The 24,855-nt window shown below is 42.7% G+C and overlaps 1 protein-coding gene across 11 annotated transcripts in view; it reads left to right on the plus strand.

Moving 5' to 3' along the window:
- tenm4 (teneurin transmembrane protein 4) overlaps positions 1–24,855 on the plus strand; it is a 152,224-nt gene that overhangs the window by 46,313 nt on the left and 81,056 nt on the right. For 5 of the 11 annotated variants that reach the window (XM_088301570.1, XM_088301569.1, XM_088301571.1 and 2 more), the window contains exons 4-9: positions 1,720–1,938; positions 11,987–12,239; positions 15,076–15,150; positions 15,361–15,459; positions 17,934–18,169; positions 24,545–24,709. In XM_088301570.1, the coding sequence (XP_088157696.1) occupies positions 1,720–1,938; positions 11,987–12,239; positions 15,076–15,150; positions 15,361–15,459; positions 17,934–18,169; positions 24,545–24,709 (1,047 nt within the window). The remainder of the gene's footprint in view (positions 1–1,719; positions 1,939–11,986; positions 12,240–15,075; positions 15,151–15,360; positions 15,460–17,933; positions 18,170–24,544; positions 24,710–24,855) is intronic. The other 6 variants (XM_088301574.1, XM_088301576.1, XM_088301577.1 and 3 more) reach the window with 4 other exon arrangements.

The raw sequence follows: 24,855 nt of genomic DNA on the forward strand, positions 1-24,855 counted from the left end.
ATGAGTGTGACTCGAATCGTAGGTGATAAAGTACAAGATTGCGTTTATGCCTTGTGAAATTTCAGTTTGAGAGTGACGCTTCACCGGAAAGTCTACTTTTTTTTTTTCAATTTAACACCCCCGGAGGTGTTTTTGTGCATTTTAAATAAAGCAAAGGTAGGCAAAGCTTTGTCTTTTAAAAAAATAACGTCTTGTTCTTCTGAGGAATTCTCTAGGAGATTGCTGTGAAGAGGCAGAAAAAAAAAAAAGTCTGACGAGGCTGCAATTTCATATTTCATATTTATTTTTGTGAGACAGTTTGTGTGCTTTTATCTTGAGGGTGATCCTGCACTGGAAATTGTAATTTTATTTACGTTTGACGAGGTTCAACCAAGAAGCTAGTTGCAAGAGGAGACTTTTTTACTTTGCCACTTGGAGCGCCTCCTTCAACGAGGAAACTGAATTACAACTCGCTTACTGGAAAATGAGCAACAACCAAGTTGCGAAGTTTTTTTCGTCATTGCGTGTCTCGCAAAAAAAAAAAAAAAAAGCAATTTGACAATTTTGTGGAATTTTCTAAAAAAAAAAAACTGAAAAAAACCACGGAATTCATTTGTGCTATTTAATTTACATTTTTTTTAACGTTGCAGTTATTTTGACGCGCCAGTTTTGGAGAACCCTTCAGAATTTTGACCCATACAAGATTATTGTTGGATATCTTAAACTTGTCAGCCAATCAGATTCATATTTAAACTTCTTTCTTATTTTTTTTTAATTATTTTTTTTTTTTTTGAACATTAGCTAAATTAACATTTTCATCAATGTAAATGCACCTGAGTTAGCGAGGAGATATGTAAAAAAATACCAAGTTGTGCAGTGATTTATCGAGAATTATTTTCCATAATCGATTTATCGTCTTGTTCAATTTAAAATTGTCCAAATCTTCTGAGGCCTCTCAACACAAAAAATTTGTTGTACTCCATGAAAGCAAACCGGCTGACAACGTCTGTTTTGACGTTTGCAGCCGTCAACTTTTACTTTGGAAATCAGTGATCTTCATTTTTTTTCCTCGATTTCTCACGTTAAGGACCAAACCAGTAAATGAATCCCAATTAATTTTTTTTCAGCACTGTCAATTTGAAACGAAGGGCAGTTTTGGGAATTTGCATCGAAAATCGATTAATCGTAAAATAAATCGTTTCGCGACAAGTTTTGCTGTTTTACTTCAATTTGGCGTCACTTTCGGTCCCGATTTTCTCTTGGCGATCGCCTTCGTATAAAAAGTTCATTTTAAAGACTTTTTTTTCCCTCCGCATCCCATCATCGGATTTTCAAAATTCCTACTCAGGTTGGAGTTGCCACGCCGACCAGACTGTCATTTTGATGAACTCTCGTCACGTTGCAATTTCGAGAGGACCAAGTTCACAAGGGACGGAAATTTAAGTCTTACAGAACAAGCTTGGCGTTCTTTGTGTTTAAAAGTGTTGCTTCGCCGGAATTTTATTTTATTTTATTTTTTTTTTTCGACATCTGACACCCGCTGAGGTGTTCGAAAGCAAAGTCAGGCATGACTTCTCCTTCCTCAAAGTCACGGCTTGTTCTTCTCAGCTGGGTTGAGTCGGCGGAGATCAAGGAGGAGTTGTTGATGTTTGTCATTCAAGTCTTGAATTTGTTTGCGTGTTTTTCCCCCCCAGCCGCCCGCCACCGCCATATGTGTTTGTCTCTGTTTGTGGTCCACAGGTCCTCCGCTGCTTTGTTCCTCCGCCTCCTCCTCCCCCGTCGAGCAGCTCCCGTACCCTCCCCCTTGCATTGCGGCCAATCACAGCCTGGGGGGGTTGCTAGGTAACAGTGCGGCTCAGCCAGCTCGGGCTCGGGACTCCGACTCGGAGGATGAGTTTGGCCCCGGTTCATTCTTAGTAAAAGCTGGCTCGGGGACCCCGTGCGCCGCAGCTGCCGACGGTGAGTGCTTTCTCAACTCGACTCGCTGTCCCGCCCGACAACGTTGTGGTGGAGGTCGTGTAGACGGCTGGGGGGCAACAACATGGCCTTTCTGTTTTTTTAGTTTTTTTATGTCAGCAAGAGAGGGAAGAAAGTTTTTGAGTCGATAAACAGCCTCGGGAAACGCCGGCAAGCGAGGGCTGCAGAGTTCGGTTGTTGCTCTCGAAGAGGACGAGGGATTTAACGCACAGTGGGGGATTGGTTAGGACGTCCGGCTCGCAGGTTTGAGGTTCGGGTTCGAATCTCGGTGCCGGCCTTTGCCTGTTGGGTTTCCTCCCACATGGCAAAAAAAAAAAAACTGTCTGCATTGGTGAGAATGTGAGTTGTTGTCTGTCGACGTGCCGTGCTATTGGCTGGCGACCAGTCCCGGGTGTACCGCGTCCCTCGCCTAAAGTGGTTTGTGCTAGGCTGCAGTCATTGTCGCAGGTGTCCTCGACATCGGGAATGACCCGGCGAACGACGTTACTTTCATTAGCAAGTCAAACGAGCCAGATTAGCTCTTTTGAAATAGTCCCGTGCGACGCGTCGTGAAGTCGCGTCGGCTGCTCGCCAAAGACGGCGGCGGCTGGTGGGATGTTCTCGCGCTGAAAAGTCATGTTGCCGTTTCCAAAGGTGGCGGGGAAGAGTCGAATCACTTTTTTTTTTGCTGGTTCCTGGCGAACATTTCAGGGGGCCCAAACATGACCCCTGAAAAACCACTCAATCGGATTAACGCAAAGTCTCAAGGGCCCATGTTTGAAATTGGACAGCAAGTCAGCCATTTTGGATTTGGTGAACTCTTACTTGTGGTATTTTATTTGAGATGAGCCCCAATCGGAAAACATGTTCATGCAACTCGGCCTCACTTGGCTCCAATGCGCTCAGGCTCGTAAAATGACATTTTTCCACAAAGTTGTTTTTTTTTTATTTTTTTTTTTACCTCATCCTGCGACCCGATTTACGATACAACTGATAAACAGGCAATTGAAACAAAACGCGTCATTCATTTTATGGTTCTTTGTGCAAGTGGAATTTTGACTTTGTTGCTTTTATCGTGAAAAAAACTGTGACATTTCTTTAGGTTTCAAATTAAATAAAACAACTTTTACAATGGCAGTAACAAAAAGTCCATCTTTGTAATATCTCTCCGCTTATAATACATTTTTTATCTTTGACTTTGCTTGTGAACATACTTGAATGTTTTGGGGCCGCCGGGAAATCGTACGGAGTCCAATAAAAAAAAATTTTTTTTAATTCCTTTGAGGTACAGTGTGGCCAGAAAAGCACTCTCCGCTGCTCGCGACGGGAAAAAAAAAAAAAAAAAAGAGTCTCCCTGGAATGAGTTATTAATCCCCCTTTAATTCCTCAAGAGGTGACCCGGTGGTCATCTGGCCGTGACGAGGCGATCCTGGAGAGGGGGGGGGCGGGGCTAACGTCGGGCTTGCCGCTCTTTTTCCAACAATAAAAGGCCGCTTTGCTGAGGTAAAAAGAGTTTGCTTCGCTTGAAGGCTGTCAGGAGGATGACAACAGCGGCGGAGCGGCGACGACTTCTTCATTTCTTTTCTTTTCTCCGAGCCAACAGCGAGCGCGTCATGCTAAACGCGCTTTGCCCAATGCAAACAACAGATGAGGAGGAAGGAGTTAATTACAATCACAAAGGAGATCAGAGCAGCCCCCCGCTTTGTTTTTTTTAAAAAAAACAATATATATATATCTTTTTTTTGCCGCCACGCAACTCATTAAGCCGGCGAAAAAGTTGCTGCATTGCGCCACATCACGTGCGAAGCGCGACAATTACGTTGAAATGATGCAGCGGCGCAATTGAATTAAATGCTCTAATCGGGTTTTTCGCTTATTGTTGAATGAAGTGTTAGGACAAGAAGCCCGGATTCAGGATTTGTCTTGGATTTTTTTTTTTTTTGGGGGGGGGGGGGCCTCAGCATCTATGGAAACAATTTTCTTGGGAGTTAGTTTCTATACACTGACTTAAAAAAAAAATCAGCCTCCAAAGCCAGTTTCACTCGACCACATGAAATTTGATATATCTATCGTGAGGAAGCCCACAAAAAAAGTCGTAAAACGTTGAGGAAAACCAACGTTTTTCTCGACAGCCGGATTTTTTTATTTATTTTTTTTCCACTGGGAAAGTCAAATTGCGGGAACAAAAAGCACGTGAATAACCGTCATGACCTCTTTTATTTTCGTAGCAACATCATTTAAAATCACCTACTACGTCTCCGTCAAAATTGAGAACGATTCGGATCAAACCTGCCTGCAAACACTCTCGAGTGCCGGGATTTGTTTCTTTGTTGTCATTTCCCATTCTTTGACTTTTAAAAAATAAATAAATAAATCATCCCTCGGAGCCAGTTTCACTTGGCAACATGGAATTTGGTTGGCATATCAATTATGTGAAGGCCCACCCAAAAAAAAAAAGTCTCAAGAAGCCGTGCAGGATGACTGCCAGTTTTGGCTGAAGCGGCACTTTTAGGTGAATGCCGGGCCGCTTCCACTGGGCACGTCAAAGACAAACTTGTCCTAGAAATTTGGTTCCTCTGCTGCCAATTTTGAAGAAAGTGTATAATGTCTAATAATAATCATAATTTATTTATTTATTTATTTTTTAAAGTCACTTGATACCTCTCTGATGCCGATCACGCCACGATGAGTCCAACCACACAGACATTAAAAAGCCATGGCTGGAAGAGGAATTGTATTATTTCCAGTCAAAGTGGCCATTTTAAGGTCATTTTTTTTTTCCATGAAGTTCTTGAAAGATTTTTGAGAGAGATTTTGTCCAAATTTGAAGCATTCATACTTGACTGACGCTAAAGAGTTTTGGTGGCTCTCTTGATTATTTTTTTAATTTAACCCGCGAACCCACTTTCGCTATAAATAATATTTTTCATTTTTTGTGGTCCCACAAAAACAAAAAGTCTCAAGAGCTCCCCAAGTGGCTGCCATTTCGGTTTAAAGTGGCCATTATCAAAATGATCGTACGTGACAATAAAACGCTCTGCCACTAGATGGCAGAAGAAATAACGTCTTTCCAGGCTAGCATACTTTTTTTTGTAGCTTTTTTTTTTTTCCACCTGTGTGCTATTAGATTCTCCAAATGTAAAAGTATGTGCCTTGGCCCAATGAAGGTTGAGAAACACTTCCATGATGCTAATGTTGCGTCCGGTGAAGGTTCGGTCGGAAAGGGAAGCTTAAAAAGCTCCCGCAACGTCTCTCAGGTGTTTTTTTTTTTTTTTTTTTGTGGCGCACCAACAGGCCATTAAAAAGCCAGACAAGAGTAGGGGAAAATCATTTTTCATGATACATTTTTAATTGTCGGTAAACAAGCTCACCGTCTGTGTGCTGCACTGCGGCGCAGGTGGCTTTTTATCACATTGCATCACACTTGCCCGAGGTCATCTCGGAGCCCACATGCAGGATTTAAGTGTTCCGCAGGATTTCGTGGGAGCTCAATAGAAGCCTGGAAGGATCCAGTGTGTTTTTTTTTTTTTCTTTTTTCTTTTCTTTCTTTCGAACCCTCGTGGCTGCAAGGCAGATGAGCCTGCAGTCCCCTTTGTGCCGCGTGCGGTTCACGGTGGCCGTCGGCTTTCTCCGAGGCGCTTCCTTCCCGGGGAGGCTGCCAGCGGGATCCCCCCCCCCCAGCGTACGCCGCATCTGAGACCCGCCGACGTTCCGCTATTAGCATCTCTTAATGCTCAGCAGCAGGGGGCCCGGGCCACTGTGGGCTCTCAATGCAGCTGCTGAAGGGAAACAAAAATTAAAAAGCGACTGTCCCGCCCTCCGGCAGATCACACCTGACCGGGCTGGAATGCTGAGCCGTGCTTCCTCAAAGCCTGGGGGGGGGGGTGTATTGACGGGGGGGGGTGATGCAAGAGAACTCAAGTAAGGGCTCAAACTGCTTCATCATCTCCCCATGTACATGCAAGGGTGAAGAAAATGTGCTTTGAAAAAGGTTACCCCTAAAACCTGGGAGGCTAATTGGGACGATCGCTGCTGTGACAATTAAATTTTCTCACGGTGGTGGCGTGAGTGAGTTGAGCGTCTGTTTGTCTTTACACAGATTCGGCTGGATGGTATTGACAGATATTTTTTGTGGTATAATCCAGATAGTGTCTAGTTGTCTTTCTAGTAGCGATTTAGCTAGCTACCCCGTTGGCATATTTGCACCTTGCTATCTTGCTAGCTAGCTATAAAAGAGACACTGAAAAATATTTGTCTGGAATTCTACATTCTTTCTATCTACCTAGCTATGTAGCTATCTCGCTCTCTATCTATCTATCTATCTAGCTAGCTAGCTAGCTAGCTTGCTAAAGAGAGAAAGAGAAAGCTAAAGAGAAAGCTTTCTCTCTCTCTCTCTTCTACCTATCTATCTCCTTTTCTTTCTCTCTATCTGTTTTTCTCCCTCGTTTAAACTATTTGTTTTTATTATACTTTTCGGTATGTTTTGATGTTCTTCTTTTTGTTTTAAATATGCTATGTGAATACATAAGTACCGCAATACCTTTGTAGTTCTCTTTTCAAAGATATTAGTCGATATATTTCTTTCCAAAAAATAGTTTTTTTGTCACCAAATATTTTTATTGTATATTTATTTGTACAGATATTTTGTAGTATTTCTTGAAAGTACCTTTTTTAATCAATATTTTCCCCCTCATTCTATTAATGTCTCGGTAACATTTCACATTATTACTATTTTGTGATGCCATAAAAAAGAGATCCTTTTTTTTTTTTTAATCTGTTTCTGACCTTAGTTTTCAGTGGTGGAAAATGCTGATTCTTTGTGGCTAGAAGTCCCCCCAAAACATTGAAAAACTGACTTAGTTGTTTATGTGGACAAGACATAAATCACAACACGATGCCATGATGTCGTTTAGTTGGAGTCGGGGCTGTTTCTCTTGATGTCGTCGTCTTGTCGTCAGTGGAGTGCAGCCGGCTGACAATTTGTCCTCTTGCATTCTTGTCAGTGCACGGCGAGCGTGGCTAATGCCCTTTGCATAGCGACATATCTTCTTTTTTTTTTTTTTCCTTGACACAAATTGAGATGCATCACGTCCATCGCATGATGATCACCGACCATCTGTGCCCCCCCCCGTAAGCCCCCACCCCCCATAACGAAATCTCGGAGCCCTCCCTGATGGATGTGCGGCAGACGGACGTAGAGAAGCCGCGTGCATAACCACTCGTCTTGTTTCGGCGGTGACAGGAAATCCATGAGATCTCGGGAGAGGAGCGGCGGGCATCTGCCCGCGGTGCTGCTAATGGCTCAGGAAAGCAAAGAAAAGCTCAATTTATAGATAACGTTACCGTGAACTACATTTTATCGTGGAGGGTAGATTGATCCTTTTACCCCTCCCGCATGCTCTAAACACGTTTAGATTTCTCAAAAGATGCCGAAGATAAGTTTTAAAGTATGATTGAAGTGTTGTCATTACACATTATGGTGTTCCACAGGGTTCAATTTTAGGTCCCTCGCTGTTTTCATTGTATTTGTTGCCACTGGGTTCCACCTTAAGAAAGCATGCTCTTTCCTTTTCAATCAGTCAATCATAAAAAAAAAAAATAATGGGGGATGAATTTCACTGTGCTGAAAAATACCAACGACATTGACTCGACTTTCATCTCATTATAGTTGACCTAAAAAAAAAAAAAATCTTTATTCAACTCTTTGCATGTTTTTTTTAATGTTTCTGAATCCGCCTCACACACTTTTTCTTGTTTTGCCCCTCATTTGGTCTCGCAAGGATGCCTCATGGCCTCATGTTGTTATTTGTGACGTTTAAAGCGCCGCAATTAGTAATGCGGGCGAGCTCAACGGTAGAGCCACCATGTGTTTGTTCGCTGCACTCGACCTGTTTGTTGGTTCTCTGACGAGTCCGGGTGAGACGGTTGCTTTTGCCGCACGGCGCTTCCCCGCGGACTCGTCTAATGGTGCAGGAAAAAGTGGGCTTGGGGCGAGCCAACTGAAAAGCGTTGCTTGACTTGCCATTTGTATTATTTATTTATTTTTTTTATAGACAAATACTACTGGCTTGGAAATAGCGCGGTGGTGATTAGCCATAGGCGCTGCCGAGCTAAGCGAGTTGTAATGATTTATTTAGGAGGCCCGTAGCTTTTGATTAATGCTGTCCAATCCAATGGCTCACACTCGGGCGCTTTCCACGGGGGCTTGCGGGGGTCGTTTTGTTATGTCACGCCGCTTGATCTTGCGGCTGTGACCAGCACGCATGCTTTCACATGATAGCCTGCTAGCTGCGTTTTGTGTGTGTGTGTGTGCATGTGTGTGTGTGCACGTTTATGTCCAGAAATGAGGCAAATCAGCTGTTGCATTGTACAAGTACTTTTTACAATTAGTATTTTTATTGCTACTAGTGCTACTACTAGTACCGCCACCGCCACCACTAATAATTCTTACAACCTTCCCAACTGCTACCACCAACATAAATAATCTCTCAACTTCGATTGGCAGTCGCCGATGAGGGCTGGACTGGGCCCATGTGGTCGATGCCCATGGTACTACTGCCAAACTCATCGTATTTTATTAATCGTATTTTATGGACGATATAGCGCACCTATAAATAAGCCGCAGTAGCGCCTTTTTGAAAAAAAAAATGTTGAGAAAAATGAGTTGTATTCTGCATGTACAGAACAATTGTTGCTAGTTAAAACAGAACAGACCCAAGAGAAGAAAATAAAATCGAGATTTATTTAGCGTATTTTCTGAACTAGAGAGCGCCCCTAGTGGAGAAAGAAAAATCCACCAAAAACTGCACCGTTGTATTAGCCGCATGGTTAAAAAAAAAAAAAAAAAAGTAGCGGCTTATAATCCGGAAAATGCGGTAATAAATTTCAAGAATCTTTTTATTGGAGTTATTTGATCTAATCGTGTAAGTGACTTGTTGGACTATTAATAATGCCTTTATTAGTCCCACAATGGGGAAATTCGAGATTCGCACCCAGGCCTCCTGGGGAGACTGGGTCCTGAACGCGGCGCCTTAGACCACTCGGCCATCCTGGCAGCCACGAGATTCGAACCCAGGCCTCCTGGGGAGACTGCGTCCGGAACGCGGCGCCTTAGACCACTCGGCCATCCTATTAAGATGCATATCCCGTGCGCATGCACCTCCTTCTTGTCTCTGATTATTTCTTTCCATGAGAGATGCAGCTTTCCTTTTCTGGATGAAATCGAGGCTAGCAAATTGTCTTCCGTGTTGATTGCTCAAGAGTTTGCTTCCGCCCACTCCCGCGAGGCATTGTTCATGTTTTCTTGGTCAACTGCCGCTCGCTGTTGCTGATTTGCTCCAATAAAATGAAATGAACGAATTGAAGGGAACAATTTCCTAAAGCCGGCTGCTACAATCTCCAGTGACGTAATTCTCTCGCCGCTAATTACTTAATGCACACGATCCACGCCGTAATTCATGTATGCGCTCGCTTCTTGAGCGGTGGGCTGTCCAACATGTTGTGTTGTCAGTCAGCATGCGGGGGAGGACGATGTCGGCGCTAATGAAGTGCATTAGCTTAATTACGGGCCCAGAGAAGCGTCGGGAGGCTCGGACTGACGCGTGCATCTGCCGCAAAGAAAAATGGAAAAGGGCTCCTTTCTTCACGCTGAATACGGTCGAAGGGCTTCTGTTTGGTAAAAGCATGTGAAAGTTTTGCCCTTTGTGGTCCAGTCGCCATCCTCGCTTTCTGTGCGATAATTAATGAATCGCCTTTTCTTTTCAGACGCTCAATAGAAAACCATTAATTTTTTTTTTTTTTTTTTGCCATCCTTTTGAATGATTGCGGCATCGACTTTGCTTTGTTTTTGGACTTTTGCCTTTTACGTTAAAAGCAATGTTTCCACCTGAGAACAAGAATTCAGCCATTCACTTGTATTTCAGAAACGATATAAAATTGAAAAATAATTTAGCATGAGGAGTTAAAGAAAATATCACGACCATCCTGCTGTGTTTCATTGAAAAAAAAAATGTCTGTTGCATAAAGAAGGTTAAATGATCTTTTCAAAGGAAATTAGCAGTGAGGAAGAAAAAGTCTACACACCGCTTTCAAATAGCTTCAGCCCAAAAAAAAAAAAAAAGATGAATCATTTCAAATTCAAAACTTTCTCCACGTCAATGTGAACTTTGACACCAATTGAAAAAAAAAAATTCTAAATAGTTTAAAACAACCGTCCGTGTTCGCACGAACACTTCAGCTTGAGAATCATGCGTACTGGAACAGCTGAACTTTATTTGCGGTTCATCAGAGGCACCTTGAATGCTGGCAGACGTGCGCTGACGTTTGAGTCGTCACGTTTCTGCACTAAATATGATCTGATGTTCATCCGTGCATGCGCGTCTTATAAACCACATTAGCATAATCTTATTAGCGCAGTTTGGGCTCCAGTTACGGAGGTCGTCCCCGAAACCCGCGCCGGCCCTTTTTTTTTTTTTTCCACGCCATCTCCTCAGCCGCCGAGCTAATTACGAGGGAAGCGCCCCGCTCGGCCATCTGTCGACGCGACACTAGCGTGATATACAGTAGCGCCCCCCACGCCCCCCCCCTGCAAAACACTCTCCTTGTCTGGGCTCCCGACCATGAAATATGCGGCACTGAACCGGGTTCAAAGCCGAGTGGGAAGGTAAATCAGCGCCCGGTGCACTCTTTGCAGATGGCCAATGAAAGATGCACATTATAAATCGAAACGAGCCCGTCGCTCGCTAGTTTATGGCGTCCAGGTTCTATCTCTCTTTTTTTTTTTTTATTTTGACATAAACGCTTCAAAGTGTTTGAGCAGGCAAGAAAAGTGACGGCGCCAGATGACTAAAGACTGTTTTTATTGTTTCTTGTGTTTATATATTTGGCACTTTGGACTTTTGCATAGCTGTTAGACTTTGGTGAACGCTCATCCAAAAGCAATGTTAAAATGAAATATGGATTTTGGTGGCATATACCTGCAGAGTGCTTCATAAAACACCTGTTGCAAAAAAAAAAAAAAATATGAGACCACCCAGTATTATCAATTCATTTTTGCTAATTCAATAAGATGAAAACTGGAGTGCTTTAAAAAAAAAAAAAAAACTTTGTATAAAATATAATTGAAAATTTGGTCATTCTTATTGTACAGAAGAAAAAAGGTTGACGTTTTTAGGGGGATTTTTATTAACTTTATCTTGTGCTCCACAAATTTAAAAAAAAAATAAAATAAAATAAAACTAATACTAAAAACAAGTTTAAAAAAATGAAATTAAAATCAAGCATTTAAAAAAAAAAGAATTACTAAGAAACCCACACTAAAAATGATTTCAAACAAAGTGAATTTAAAAAACAAAAGTCACAATGAAATCAAATCAAAACTCCAAATCTGTGAAACTCTCAAATCGGTACTGAGTGAGGGCTGAACACACGCTGCTCATTTGTAACTCAGAAATTTCAAAGACTCCAATACTTTTTTTCTGCTCAAGAAGACAAATGCATTGAAAGAATTTGTCTTGGAGTTAAAATTCTCTCCAACATGACTCCTCAGAACTCACTCAGTAGCTAGCGCCCTCTGGAAAGTTAAAAAAAAAAAAAGATTCACCGGATTGACTTTTTTTTTGTTTGTCCATCGCATTGTGTTAATTGGTGAAGCTGTTTTTTTTTTTTTTCTAACGTTGCAGGGACGCTACTGAGTTGATTTCTGCGTGTCATGTTTAGTACACCTTAATTACATATTGTACATTTTTACGGCGTAATCACCAAAGTCCAGCAATTCAGCGTTGGCCATCTGCCGGGGCAACCTGATTTGTGAAAATTGCCTAAAATGGTTTCTTACCACACTAAATGGCCGACCTTCTGTTCAATTTACGGTTTTTGCGTCCTGTTCTGATCAACATGTCTCCTCCATTTTGTTTTGATTGGTGAAACTGATGAAACGATTTTCCCATTGGACGCCGATATTTCGTGCGAGTCTAATGCATTTTTCAAAAACGGAAAAAATTTGAAGTACCGTGACGAGCTTTGAACGCATCCCCTTCTTTTTGCCTTCCAGACGCCGTCTTTCAGAACCACCCTCGGCTGCGCACACCCCCCTTGCCGCTGTCCCACTCGCACTCGCCCAACCACCATCAGCACCATGCCACCTCCGTCAACTCCTTGAATCGGGGCAACTACACGCCGCGGAGCAACCCCAGCCCCGCGCCCACCGACGGCGGCTCCTCCGCCTTGCCCGACGGCGGCGCCCCGGATGCCGGCGGCGCCCCGGACAACTGGCTGCTCAACAGCAACATCCCGCTGGAGACCAGGTAAGAGTGCGGGTGCGCGTCCGCGACGACAGACGTAGGGCCAGGTTTTCGAATCACACACACAAATAAATAAATAAATAAAAATAAAAAAGTGAAGAAATAAATAAATGTGTAAAAATAACAAGAAAATAAGTCATAAAATGGGGAACGGTCACTGCATGATTTAATTTCAGCAAAATTATACTTTCTTCTAACAAGTAAGCCGTAATATAATATGGCTCCAAAAATATTTTGGCGGACTCAGAATGAGCATATTTTGCCGTTAACTGCAATTTGGTCTCATTTGTGTTCATTTTTTTTTTTTTTTGCAACGATGAGCAATAAAACGAGGACAACCTTATCATTCAGGATGTCGAGAGCGACGATCGTGACTAACAAGAGAAAAGTGCTGCTTTTTGGGTCTTTTGTGATGTTTTTTTTTTTTTTTTTGTGCGTTGGTAACCATGGCGACACGACCAGGTCTCAATTATAATCACGTCGGATGGCGAGTGAAAAGCGGCGTCGATTCGCGTTAATCAGCCGGCGTGTCGCAGCGTTCATGGACCGAAGGCCCTCGCGTCAAGTGCGCCCGTCCGGCGTCATCGGCGTTCATGTGGCTCGGATCTCGTTATTAACCCCGCCCAACCAAATCAAGAGAAGCGGACACTCGTCGTTTGATGGCCCGGTCTTGCCTGATTAATGTGTTTATTATTTTGGTTCCTTCCGAAAAGGCAGCTGACAACTATATTTACCGTTTAGAGCGGCTTTGGGGTGAAGTGTATCCTGGATTTACTTTCACCAGTAGGGGGCGCTCTAAAGTTGAGAAAATACGTGAAATAAATCTCTTTTTTTTTTCCTTTTGGGTCTGTTCTTTTTTTAATGAGCAAACTTGTTGCCGTGTTAAAAGGCACTGGGGTTTTTTTTTCCGGAAAAAGATTTGCTGCGGCTTATATTCGGGTGCGCCTTATCCAGGAAATAATAATAATAAAAGTAAAAAATAAAAAGTGAATTCGGCGGCGTTTGGCCACATTCCGATCTCGCATCCCGCCTGGGCCCAGGTATCTGTGCTCATTAAAAGTTGGATTCCTCGCACGTGAAAAGACTTGAAAAGCAGGACTTTTCTCTTGGAGCAGCCGCCTGTCGCAACGTGGACGCCGCGTTCCTCCATTGTTGTTTGCTTATGAAACCGACGAGGCCACGCGGGAAACGGAAAATGGGCCTTATTCCGTCCTGCGAGGCTTGCGCACAACATTCATTAAGGCTGCTTGCTCATGTGAAAGCGATCGGAGTGACAAGCTGCTTTTGCAAATGTCGGCCGTGCTAAACATGTCACCCCCCCCCCCCTCGTGTCTCCAGATGTCGCCTGAATTTCATCTTATGTCGCCTTTTTGTCCCATGTATGCTGCTTCCACTTTGTCCCTATTATGTCCCATCTTCCGTTTGTCGCCTAGGTAACCCGTTACCTAAAGGCCTTTGCCTTTATCTCTGCTGTCTTCCATTTTACTTCTGTTTCTTGTATACTTTGTATCTACATTATTGGCATCTGTCTTTTTTTTTTTTTAAACTATCAAGGCCGATAAATTAAAAGCTGGTTTATTTGGCTCGCTGCAGTACACCTCTCTCTCTCTCTCTCTCTCTCTCTCTTTCTCTCTCTCTCCTTCTCTCTTTCTCTCTCTCTCCTTCTCTCCTTCTCTCTTTCTCTCTCTCTCTCTCTCTCTCTCTCTCTCCCCCTTTCTGGTGTGCTGGGGGCCCTGCCTGCAGAAGCAAATTGGCTCTGTGTACTTTAAGTTCAACTTTTAAAACTATTACCCAAGGTCCTCCGTGTTCTGTTCATCGTATGCGGACCCGAGTACATGTCCTTCATGTTCCCTCTCATCCGTATAACCGATAACCTTTTCTTTGTCCCTTGTGTCTTCCATTATCGTTCGTCCCCGGGGTTGAACTGACTTGTCAATTGATCAACTTTCGCACTCTGCAATGAAATTGCCAATCACGTGTTTGAGCATGTAAAAAACGGCCGCCTCAATTGAAATCAACAGGTGGTAGTTCTCGCGCTAAGCTAGTCGCGGTGCCGCAGCCGCTTGGAAATATTGGACTAAAAATGACATCAGTAGCGCACTCGCTTGCTGAATATGACAGACAATATTCTGGAGCGGCGCGCCCGCACTACGAGGTAACAAAGACGAGCGGCGGTCGATCAATAACCTCATTTTAAAAATGAACGACTGCCGTCGCCAGAGAAAACATCCAACGAGCCTTCCTGCCGCAGACGCACGCTCAGTCCTCTTCCCACTTTTCCACTGGCCGCACTCCACATCTCACTCATCCAGTCACAAATGACAAATCACCGTCATGGTCTCACGGGCAGTCACGTGAGCCGAGTCTTGCAACAATCGGCATGACATAACTGCAAGTTTACTACAATACAACGCAAAAATTTGGTGTTAGAGTTTTTTTTTTTTTTTTGTGCAATTTCCGACTGGCGAGGCCTCGAAGGGGTCTGAATGTGATTGGATGAACCAGTTAGCGGGAACGTCAGTAAGTGAACATCTGTTTGCGTACGTCAGTGCTTCTCAATAATTTTCTGTTATGCCCCCCCTACCGGGGAACGGGGGTGTGGTCGACAATTTTTATAAATAAGACCGTACCGAGATCGCGGCAGCAGGGCGGGGGGACTGACCGGCAAAAAAAGGGTCAAGTGCCCAGCTCTGATTGCTTATGTCGCCCACTCCGCCATACCCAAACGCTTCTCTCGCTGGGACGACGCAGCGCTAGCGACAACATTTAAATCCATTGCTCCTCAACGTTTCCCATCTGCTCGTGACACGTTGTTCTTTTCCAACCACAACCTTACAAGGAGCCAGAACACTCTAATGTTTATTAGAGAGGAGCAAGACGCTTGCAGAGAAGGGCAGGGCTCGTACAAAACCAGGTAGGCCAGCGTACCCAAAGATGGTTGGGGGCGACGCCCACTTTTGTTGTAGCCGTCGTAGAAGTAGAAGTAGTTGTAGTCGTTCCATAAGGTGTTGAATGTCCCACGCTGTCTGTCCTTGTTGAGCGGAACAGTGTATTTTTTTTATTTGTGCTCCCCGCACGCGCATCTCACCAGCGGCTTCATCTCCATCTCTCCACCTGTGTGTAGAAACATAGCAAAGCAGGCATTCCTTGAGACTTTACAGGACAACCCCATTGAGATGGACATACTGGCGTCCGCACGCCACGACGCCGCCTGCAACGACGGGTAAGGTCGCATGCTTGCCCCGCTTCTGTCGCCAATGCCTTGCGCTATGTTTCCATCACACATTCTCTGCTATCAAAATGCCATTGATGTGTGTGTGTGTGTGTGGGGGTGTTTGTATTTGTGTGCCAGAAGCTCAATCCGTCCCCATGTAGCCCTTTAGCGGATAATGAAGCGTAATCGCTAACTTAAGAGGGCGTGCAAAACCGACCCCCGCATGTCCGATTGCGAGGCGACGGAAGCGCATTATTTTCTCTTGGACAATCGGTAAAGAGAAATAACGATACCTCGAGCATGGACCTCTGCCAAGGATGAGAAGTAATGCCGGACAGCTGTAGATCGGTCCTTCGGGTTTGGCGACGAGATTAATGGAGAAACAAAAATGTGACACCTTTGGAAAATGAGATGAAGTTGCTGGTGATGCAGTTCTGCTCCAGCCCTCTGGGTGGCGATCATGCATCAATTGCCGCCAATTACGTATTTTTATGCGAATGACGCCAGACGCTTGTGAACAAATCTGGAAATTCCACCGTTGCAATCCGTTTGTGATTGATCAGTCATCAACTTGTTTGTCTCGTTAAATCTACTCCAATGTGTGTCAAAAAAGATGACGGTGACTATTTAAATTTAGCAGTACGTGTGATGATTTCATGTACATACGCACACACACAATTAAGTACGACTACTACTAAATATCATGGCAGTAGTTTGTAAAGTGTGTCAAATGTAAAATTGTTACATCAGTAATTTATTGTCTATACATTTTGTCATCAAAATCACATTTTTATTGTTGCTGCTGGTAGAGAAGAAAATGACTGTTAAGATGTTTGAGAAAAAGAAATGGAATTAAGGTTGAAATAAACTTTTCAAAAGTCTATCAAACGCAATGTCGCACGGTGCTTCGCAAACTCGTCAAAAACGTATCCGAATCCCCCCCCCCCCCGCCCCAGCTGGGAGTGACGTCGCCTAACATAAGTGGCCATAATCCACTTAGCAAAATTCCGAGATCCGCACCTTTATCCCATTCCCAATGCAATCAGTTAATTGGATTTTACGCTTAAGTCGTTTTTGTGTGCGAGTATAAACACAAGCGATAAAAGCCTGTTCCTACTCGGTGGTTGTGATTATAAAAGAATAAAAACAGGATGCACAAAAAGTCAACCCCAAAAAATTGTTTCCAATGTTGTTCTACATGACTTTAAGCAGCTATATCCTGCTGTTTTAGTCATCTCAGTCGGCGGCCATTTTGTCACTGCCAACCAATCGCGGCTCACTTGTTCTAAAGCTGAGCCATGATTGGTCGTTACCTGAAATACTAATGGCAGAGTTTCATGATCATTTAAAATTCAAGTACTCTAACGAATGCCCCACAAAAGCTCAATGAGACATGATCGGGTCGCCTTTTTCTCATCCATTTCCTTCAAAATGGCCGCCATAACTCCTCAAACTGCGCCATCGTGTGTCCATCCCGTCCCGCCCCGCCCCTGTACTTAAAGGTAACACATGTTCCCAGTCACGTCCTTCACGACATGCCGTAATGTGCCATTTAATCACGCCCGCCTCTTGTAAACGTGTCAGTAAAAGGGCCTTGACTGTGGCGCGGTCGCCTCTGATGGAGCGCAAGTTCGGCCCGTCTTGACGCGGCCCGGGCGCCTTCCTCAAAGGATCAACGAATACCCTTGACACGCACTCTCTTAGACGCGTTGCTGTGAATAAGGAAGAAAAAAAATTGTATTGTATCACTCAGCAAAGCCTCGTGCAAGGGTCTTCAACCGACGGTCTCGCTCCGTGGGCCATTTCGTGCCGGGCTGAACTTGGAGCAAGAACAAAAAAAAAACCCCCAAAAAAATGCTTTTTTGATCATCAGAGTGTGAGCTTGTGCTTCTGTACACATGGCAAGCCGCATAAAATGATGAGAGAGAAGAAGAGCCTACATAGTAAAAAATATAACAAAAAGAGGAGGATATGAAGTAAAATTGTCTGCCAATAGAATAGGAAAATCACTCTCAGCGAGATTTCTTAAAACAAGCAACCTTAAAAAATCCTTAAAACGAGTTTTGGGGTAGGTAGGAAGGTATGTAAGCTAGCTGGCTAGCTAGCTAGCTGGTCGGTTGCTAGCTTGCTAGCAAGGCAGGAAGTACGGTAGCTCCTAGGAATAGGTGGGCATGGAGGTGTATTTGGTAGCCGTAGGTAATTTGATTGTCCAAATTTAAGCGACGCTATTCCAGAAAGCAAAAAAAAAAAAAAAAAAAAACATTTTAAAATTGAAGTCCATGTAACATTCCGCGCAATGAAATATGAAAGCGTTTCACGGCTCCAAAAACGTTGGGGAGCGCTCCTTTAGTGCGTTTTATATCTCGCGTCTAATCCGGCAGCGGGGTTGCCATGGTGACGGTACAGAGTGTGCCTGGGAACACAATTACACTTGATGGACAAGCCCGCGTCGACATGGACTCAAGCCGCTTCCCTCTCCGCAGGCACTTCCTGTTCAAGCCCGGCGGAACCTCGCCCATGTATTGCACCACGTCGCCGGGGTACCCGCTGACCTCCAGCACGGTGTACTCGCCGCCCCCGCGACCCCTGCCCCGCAGCACCTTCTCCCGGCCCGCCTTCAGCCTGAAGAAGCCGTACAAGCACTGCAACTGGAAATGCGCCGCCCTCAGCGCCATCCTGGTCTCCGTCACGCTGCTCTTCCTGCTGGCCTACTTCATCGGTAAGTTGCTGCGTCGTCCCTTTCCGGTGCGGCTCATCCGTTCAATATTCAAATTTGTGATAACTCAGTCGTTTTTTTCGAACTATAAATGTAAAAAAAATAAATAAAAATTGTACATTAGGTCACACTTTTCAAAATCCAAAATACATTTTTAATTGGAAGTTATAAAAAAAACATTCCAATATGATCTCGTAATTTTTTTTTTTTTTAATCGCATAGCAGCACAGTTAGCTAGCGGCTAATGAACACATTTGCTTCAGTTCTCCAAACTAACACACAGTTTTAATTATTATTCCTCATGTCTGCTGAATTTCATCATCAGTTGCTGCTTTTGTTGTTAGCTAACAGTTAGCTTACTTTTTATTTTCCTAATTTGGAAATGTTTCAGGTAGTTGGGCAGTATCACCTGTCCTCAGTTTAAATTGTAACGCGAGAAGCTAGCTGTTGCATCGTGTGTATGCGTTAAATACAATACAAAACAACTTTATTTATGTAGCGCATTTCACAACAGTAGAAAACAAGTTGCTCCTAGCGTGTTTACACTAAGTTTCATCAGTTATTTTCCCCCTTTAAATATGTTTATTTTTCTTATCATATGTTGACCGACAGCATATTAAATTGTATGTTGCCCTCTGGAAAAATCGTTCCCAGAGCAAGCCGTATAAATAGGCTCGTTTTGAGACATCAGAGGCTGCTTCTAAAAAAGCCCATTGGCAGATCATTTTTGCTTAAAGGGGAAGTCAACCCAAAAATGTTCTTAACAAGAATATTTTTTATGCAGGCCCACGAGTCGAAAAGCGGGATTCTGATGAACTCATTCACTACCAGCCGAGTAAAAAAAAAAAAAAAAAAAGGAAGGATCTTTGACGTCTTTAGCCGTCAATGGCAGTCAATGCCTTAATATTGGGTTTGCGCAATATGAATTCAGAGGCGGCCATTTTGTCACTTCTGTCGACTTAAAATGACTTCCGAAGCTGAGCCATGATTGGTCGTTGTCTGAGCCCTGAGTAACTGTGATGTCATTTTCAATTGAACAAAATGGCCGCCCTCTGAGATGACTTAAAAAAAAAAAAAAAAAGTGTGGATTTTGCCGCTTGTCTCATATTGCACAAACGCAATAATCCAAATGCCATTTTTAGACGAGTGAAGCCGCCTAGAACATTTTCTTGCCAAGATTTTCTGAGGTTGACTTCCACTTTAAAGTAATTTATTCCACCTTTCAAGCGGAGTTTCTGCAGTGTGCAGCCCGTTGCTTTGTCACCTTGGCCGTAATAACGTCGTCACTTGAGAAAAGTGCAATCAGCGTTCTTGCTGATGTCCGCTGGCCAGATAAGAAAAGTCTTGCACATTTGATTTCTTTTTTAATAAAATTCCATCCAACTTTCCCGGCCCAGCTGGCTAAAGGCTATCTCCGCGCTATTAAATCAGCTCTTCCCCTTTTGGCCAGCCCGTAAGTGAATTACACACGGGTAATATACGCTATCATTTATCTCTATGATCTATATTTAATACGGTTCGCACACCCGTCTGATGGTTGAAAAGCGGACCTTTGTACAGATGCCAAATAGTGGTGGGCGAAAAAAAAAAAAATCAAGATGACCATCATTTTTTTTTCTTTTTTACCCTCAGCTGTGTTGATGCAGATGATATTCCACCATCATGTTTAATCGTAAAAATTAAATCAGAGGTGAGCAAAGTCTGGCCCAACGAGCAATTATTTAATTATCAAGTGTAATATTTGTTGAAATGTTTTTATTACCACCCTCAAATTAAAATGTCATTCGTTTTTCAAATTGGTTTGTTTATTGGTATTACAAAAAATATTAATTAATTAAATAAAAAAAATAATTGTTTTATTTAATAATTATTATTTAATTAATAAAAAAATAATTTAAAAAAATATATTTTATTCTTATACACATTTATACTTTGTACTTTTTTTTTCAACTCATCTCCAAATTACTTGGCTCCTATGCCCCCTTTCCAAAATGACAATTTCATCTTGGAATGTTTGCCTACCCCCCGATTCATCTCTTTGATCCATATTTACTACGGTCGGCGCGTCTGCTTAACGGGATGATGAAAAGCGCACGGTTGTAAAGATGCCAAAAGGTGGAATAAAAACTCGAGATGACCGTTGAACTTTTCCCGTGGCAGTTTTAATGATTATCTACTTTCAGATTATGTTCAATTACGACGTTTAATGGTCCCATTTGGCACCTCCAAATGTAGAAAACGACCAGTTGAAGAGCACGTCTGGACTTTTAATTGCTCGCGTTCGTGTGCATCCAGATGCTTTCGTATCTCGGCCGTACGTTTGGTTTCTATATCATGTGATCGTTCATTTGGATTCATGGCCAACGACGATCATTTTGAGGCCATGCTCCGCCCACATTGATGACATCGGAAGAAATTTAGCATCGCCCACTGGACTCGGATACTCGTTTCGGATTTGTGGCGCAATTGGAACCGGCCCCGAAATTTTAATAAATTGGAATCGGTTGGTACAGAAAAACAAAAGTTATTTCGGTAATCGTCGCAGGTGTAGCTGACACTGTGTGCAAAAAAAAAATATCCGATTGGCCAAGTGGGCACACAAATTAACTTTTCATTGAGGACATTTTGAATAGATATTATGCTATAACAATCTGGGAAGGCAATCAATTTCCGGCTCTTCCGTCCCCTGAGGATCAAGCGCACTAAAATCTGCATTAATAGTAATCCCGTTTTATTTAAAAATTCATTATTTTGTCAAAAAGATTATTAGCTGCGTCTTGCGGTCGGCGCTGATTAAAGATAAAGCCACAGGATTTAAGGAGAATGAAAGTGGATTTTGGGGGGCCTGGCCCAAAGCCCTGTTTCATCACATGGTGTAATTATGCCCCAAAAAAAAAAAAAAAAACAACTCACACCATCTCCAGGTGCATCAAAATCTGAGAAGACCGATGCTCACCCCGATCACCGCCCGTGTTTAATTAAAAAGACTAATGAGAGAAAAATGCTTTTGATTTGGAGTGCAATTAATTGCGTCAGCTTGTAATTGGGAGAACTGGAGGCGAGATGTCTGATGAGGCCAATTAGGCCTCGTGATGCATGTTGTGACCTGAGAGTTGCTTTTGTTTGCGAGCGTAACTCCATGAAGTGACTCCTCTTCAGTCACGACTTCACCATGACAGAGGTTAATTGGGCTTGTAATTCACGATCACAAACTCCTTTATAGTCTAAATATATATATATATATTAATATATTAATATCTATATTAATATATATATATATATATATATCTTTAAATTTAAATATATATATATGTATACATATATATATATATACATATATATATATATATATATATATTTAAATTTAAAGAAATATTTATATAAAAATTTAAAATATATATATATATATAAAATTATATATATATATATATATATATATATAGATTAATATACGGATAAAACCGTCTATGGGCGTGAATGAGTCCATGTTGGGTGTGGAGTTCAGATGTCTTTTTCATGATTAAAAGTTGGCGATATGAGCAGAAACGCGGCCGTCAGTCAAGACATCACATCAGAGGACGCCGGCTGGAGCTCGCCAACTCACCTCCGATCGGCCGAAGGAGTCTTTTGCTTCCGTGTCCCCTAATTGGCACCCGGCGTGACCCGACTTTCCTGCCAAGATGTAAGCGAAAGGAGGGCACAACATGTGCTTGGAAACTCTTGACAGGTCATCGCCGTGTCGAGAGCGCAGCTTGTCTCCGTCACTGGCGATCTCATTAGAAGTCTCTAGTTAGTCCTACAAAACCCTCCATATGTCATTGTAAAGTTTGCGTCCCCCCCCCCTAAAAAGAAAAACCCACCAAAATAGGGCATCTCTCTTGGCTCGCATCCAATCCACTGCCTGTGACAGATACTCCGACGTAAATCTTTAACGATGGGAGCGCTCGTTTGCCATTGGAGGCCTCGGGGATGGACGGGATGAAGAATGGACCCCGGCAAAGACGCATTACTAGGACACTTGGAACGACACATCCCGAAAGTGTGTTTGGCGCTCGGCGCGCTCTCTTTGTCCCTCTCGCTCTCCCCACAAACTGGCCGTAAAACCACAAATCAAAAAGGAGAGGCTCTCGGCAGCTTTGGCAATGACAAACCAAAAGCCGCGTGTTCCGTTTGTTCACTCGTTGTCATTGCAGACATAGATCAGCGCCTCGTCGAGTGTTGTGGAGAAACTTCTTGAAGACAAATGCAGACAGGCCTCACCAAGGCGGGACGTTTACTGAGCTGTAATTTGGACTTTTTCATGACCTTTACCGTCATCCCTCTTAAAGCTTTGACATGACGAAAATTGTTTTTCCTCTGACGAGCATTGACACGTTATTTTTAATTGCAATTTGGATGTAACGCAGTCGCAGAAACAGTTGGAAGTCAGCCCGAAAACCGAGCACGGATTTTCTTTTTGTCCGACTGTCAATGTGTCGGGCGCTTTTGTGGATGTTCAAAAATATTGTTGACTTTAATCTTGAATGAAAATCACCTCTTAGGTTTTTTTCGGGGCTGTCTCGTAAAAAAATAAAAAATAGAAAAAATACTTTCGCTCATGGTGGGATGTCGGCAGGCGTATAAGATAAGTTGTTAAAGTGTGTGAGTGCAGTGTGAAAAGGGGGTTTTCTAACAATCCTTCATTAGTGCAACAATAGAGAAATTCTGCCACTGAAGCCGATTTTCAACGTGGTGAAATCGATTTTCTTCATTCCTTTTTTTTTTTTGTGATTCTGCCACCAGAGTTATGTATCATAAAAAGACAATTCAACCTTTTTTTTTTTTTTTTTAAACACCGTTTATGCAAATGAATCACGAGCGAGCGGAACTTTGAAGCGAGAAGAAAGTCGTTTTTGTCAAATAACGACGGGCGCATTTCTAATCTCAATCAACTTGAATCAAGTGAACCGGAAATGATTTTTCCACTCGGCATTGGCCTGTTGAAGACTTTCAAAGTTTCTCAATGAATTGTGTGCTTATTTACTCCAAGAGTTTGAAAGAGAAGCAACAAAACAATAAAATGGCCCCCTATTGAGTTCTTGGACCTTTTTTCTGCTGACTTTGGAATTCCGACGTTTTACTTTTTGCCTCGCTAAGCTCATCTTGTCCATTCTCGTATTGGTGATCTGTCAACCCCCCCCCCCCCCACCCCCCCGCACCACCATTGTAGGACATTTCTTTCGTCGACCTTGTAAAATATCAGCGCGCTGACGTCACGTTTTCTTTTCTTTTGGACTTTTGGGATTCAGTCTCGTTGTTGGGAATGAATCAGCTTGAAGCGATCACAAGGCAGCAGGGGTGCTCCACGGCAACCGGCAGGCAGATGTTTGTCGCTCGGGGTCAACGCGGCACTCGGATGCCAAAGCTCAGCGGAATTTGCCGTTAACCATTAAACCGTTTGCTTTTACGTCCAGGAAAAACCTTTTGCTTTTTCTGAAGTTGAAGATTTTATCCAAAATGCACACTTTTGATTATCCCCGTTTGACATGCCAGGATGAGTGAATTACACCCCGGATTGGTCGCCGATCGATTGTAGTGTACCCGGTGGACAGCTTCTCCGGTTTTTCACAGCCGTTATTATGTTTTACGCTGCGGGGAAAAAAAAAAATGATGGAGCACCGGCAAACCAAAATGTCACAAATAATATATGGGCCACTCCATCCATTTGTTTGTTGTGACACTCTCCAAATACATTTTCGAATATTCAACTCCTCAAAATGTGCATGGGGTCAAGCAACTTTATTTTTATTTATTTATTTATTTTCATGGGATTGTTTTGTTGCACTGAAACTTGTCACTTGAGTAACAGAACTGAAAGTTAGGTTGTTTTTCTTTGCACAAAATTAATCACACATATATGAAATCAAGCCAAATGGCATTTATTTATTTATTTATGTATTTATTGATGTATTTATTTATTTATTACTTCATTCATTCATTTATTTATTTATTTTATTAATTTATTTATGTATTTTATTAATTAATTTATTTATTAATTTATTTATTTATTTATTTATTTATTTATTTTATTAATTAATTAATTTGTTTATTTATTCATTCATTTATTAATTTATTTATTTATCTATTTGTTTGTTTATTTATTTATTTATTGTTTGGACAAGTTCCGTGCATAAAAAGTGGCGTCTGTTTAAATGTCATTGTTTCTTCTAACATGCAAAGTTGAAGTACTTAAAGCCACAGATTTGTTTGCATCATTGTTGTCATCTGATTTATGATTTACTAATTCAAGTTCACGTCATACTAATTTGGTCGAATTTATTATTTTTTTTTTTTAAATTGTCTGAACTCAAAACGTACTTCTCGTGTGCCCCCTTCTAGCCATGCACCTTTTTGGACTAAACTGGCACCTGAAGCCCACGCAGAGACAGATGTACCACGTGACGGACGACAACACGAGCGGCCTACCTTTCCCGACGGACCTGAGCTTGAGGCCGCTCGGCAACACGGGCTTGGATGTACCTGATCGCCGGGGCAAAGACGACGGTAAGTGCGGCTCGTAAGCGCGTTATCGCAACGGCTCAGCCGCAAAGTTTTGTTGGACAAACAAAAAAAGTTTGACGCTGACATTTGCGGCCAGTCTACGGTTGTTTTCTCATCGCGCCTACTCGGGCCTCAGCGAGATCTGCGGT

This window comes from Idiotropiscis lumnitzeri, chromosome 7 (genome assembly GCF_059441095.1).
Source record: "Idiotropiscis lumnitzeri isolate Australia: NSW breed Sydney's pygmy pipehorse chromosome 7, RoL_Ilum_1.0, whole genome shotgun sequence".
NCBI classification, from domain to species: domain Eukaryota; kingdom Metazoa; phylum Chordata; class Actinopteri; order Syngnathiformes; family Syngnathidae; genus Idiotropiscis; species Idiotropiscis lumnitzeri.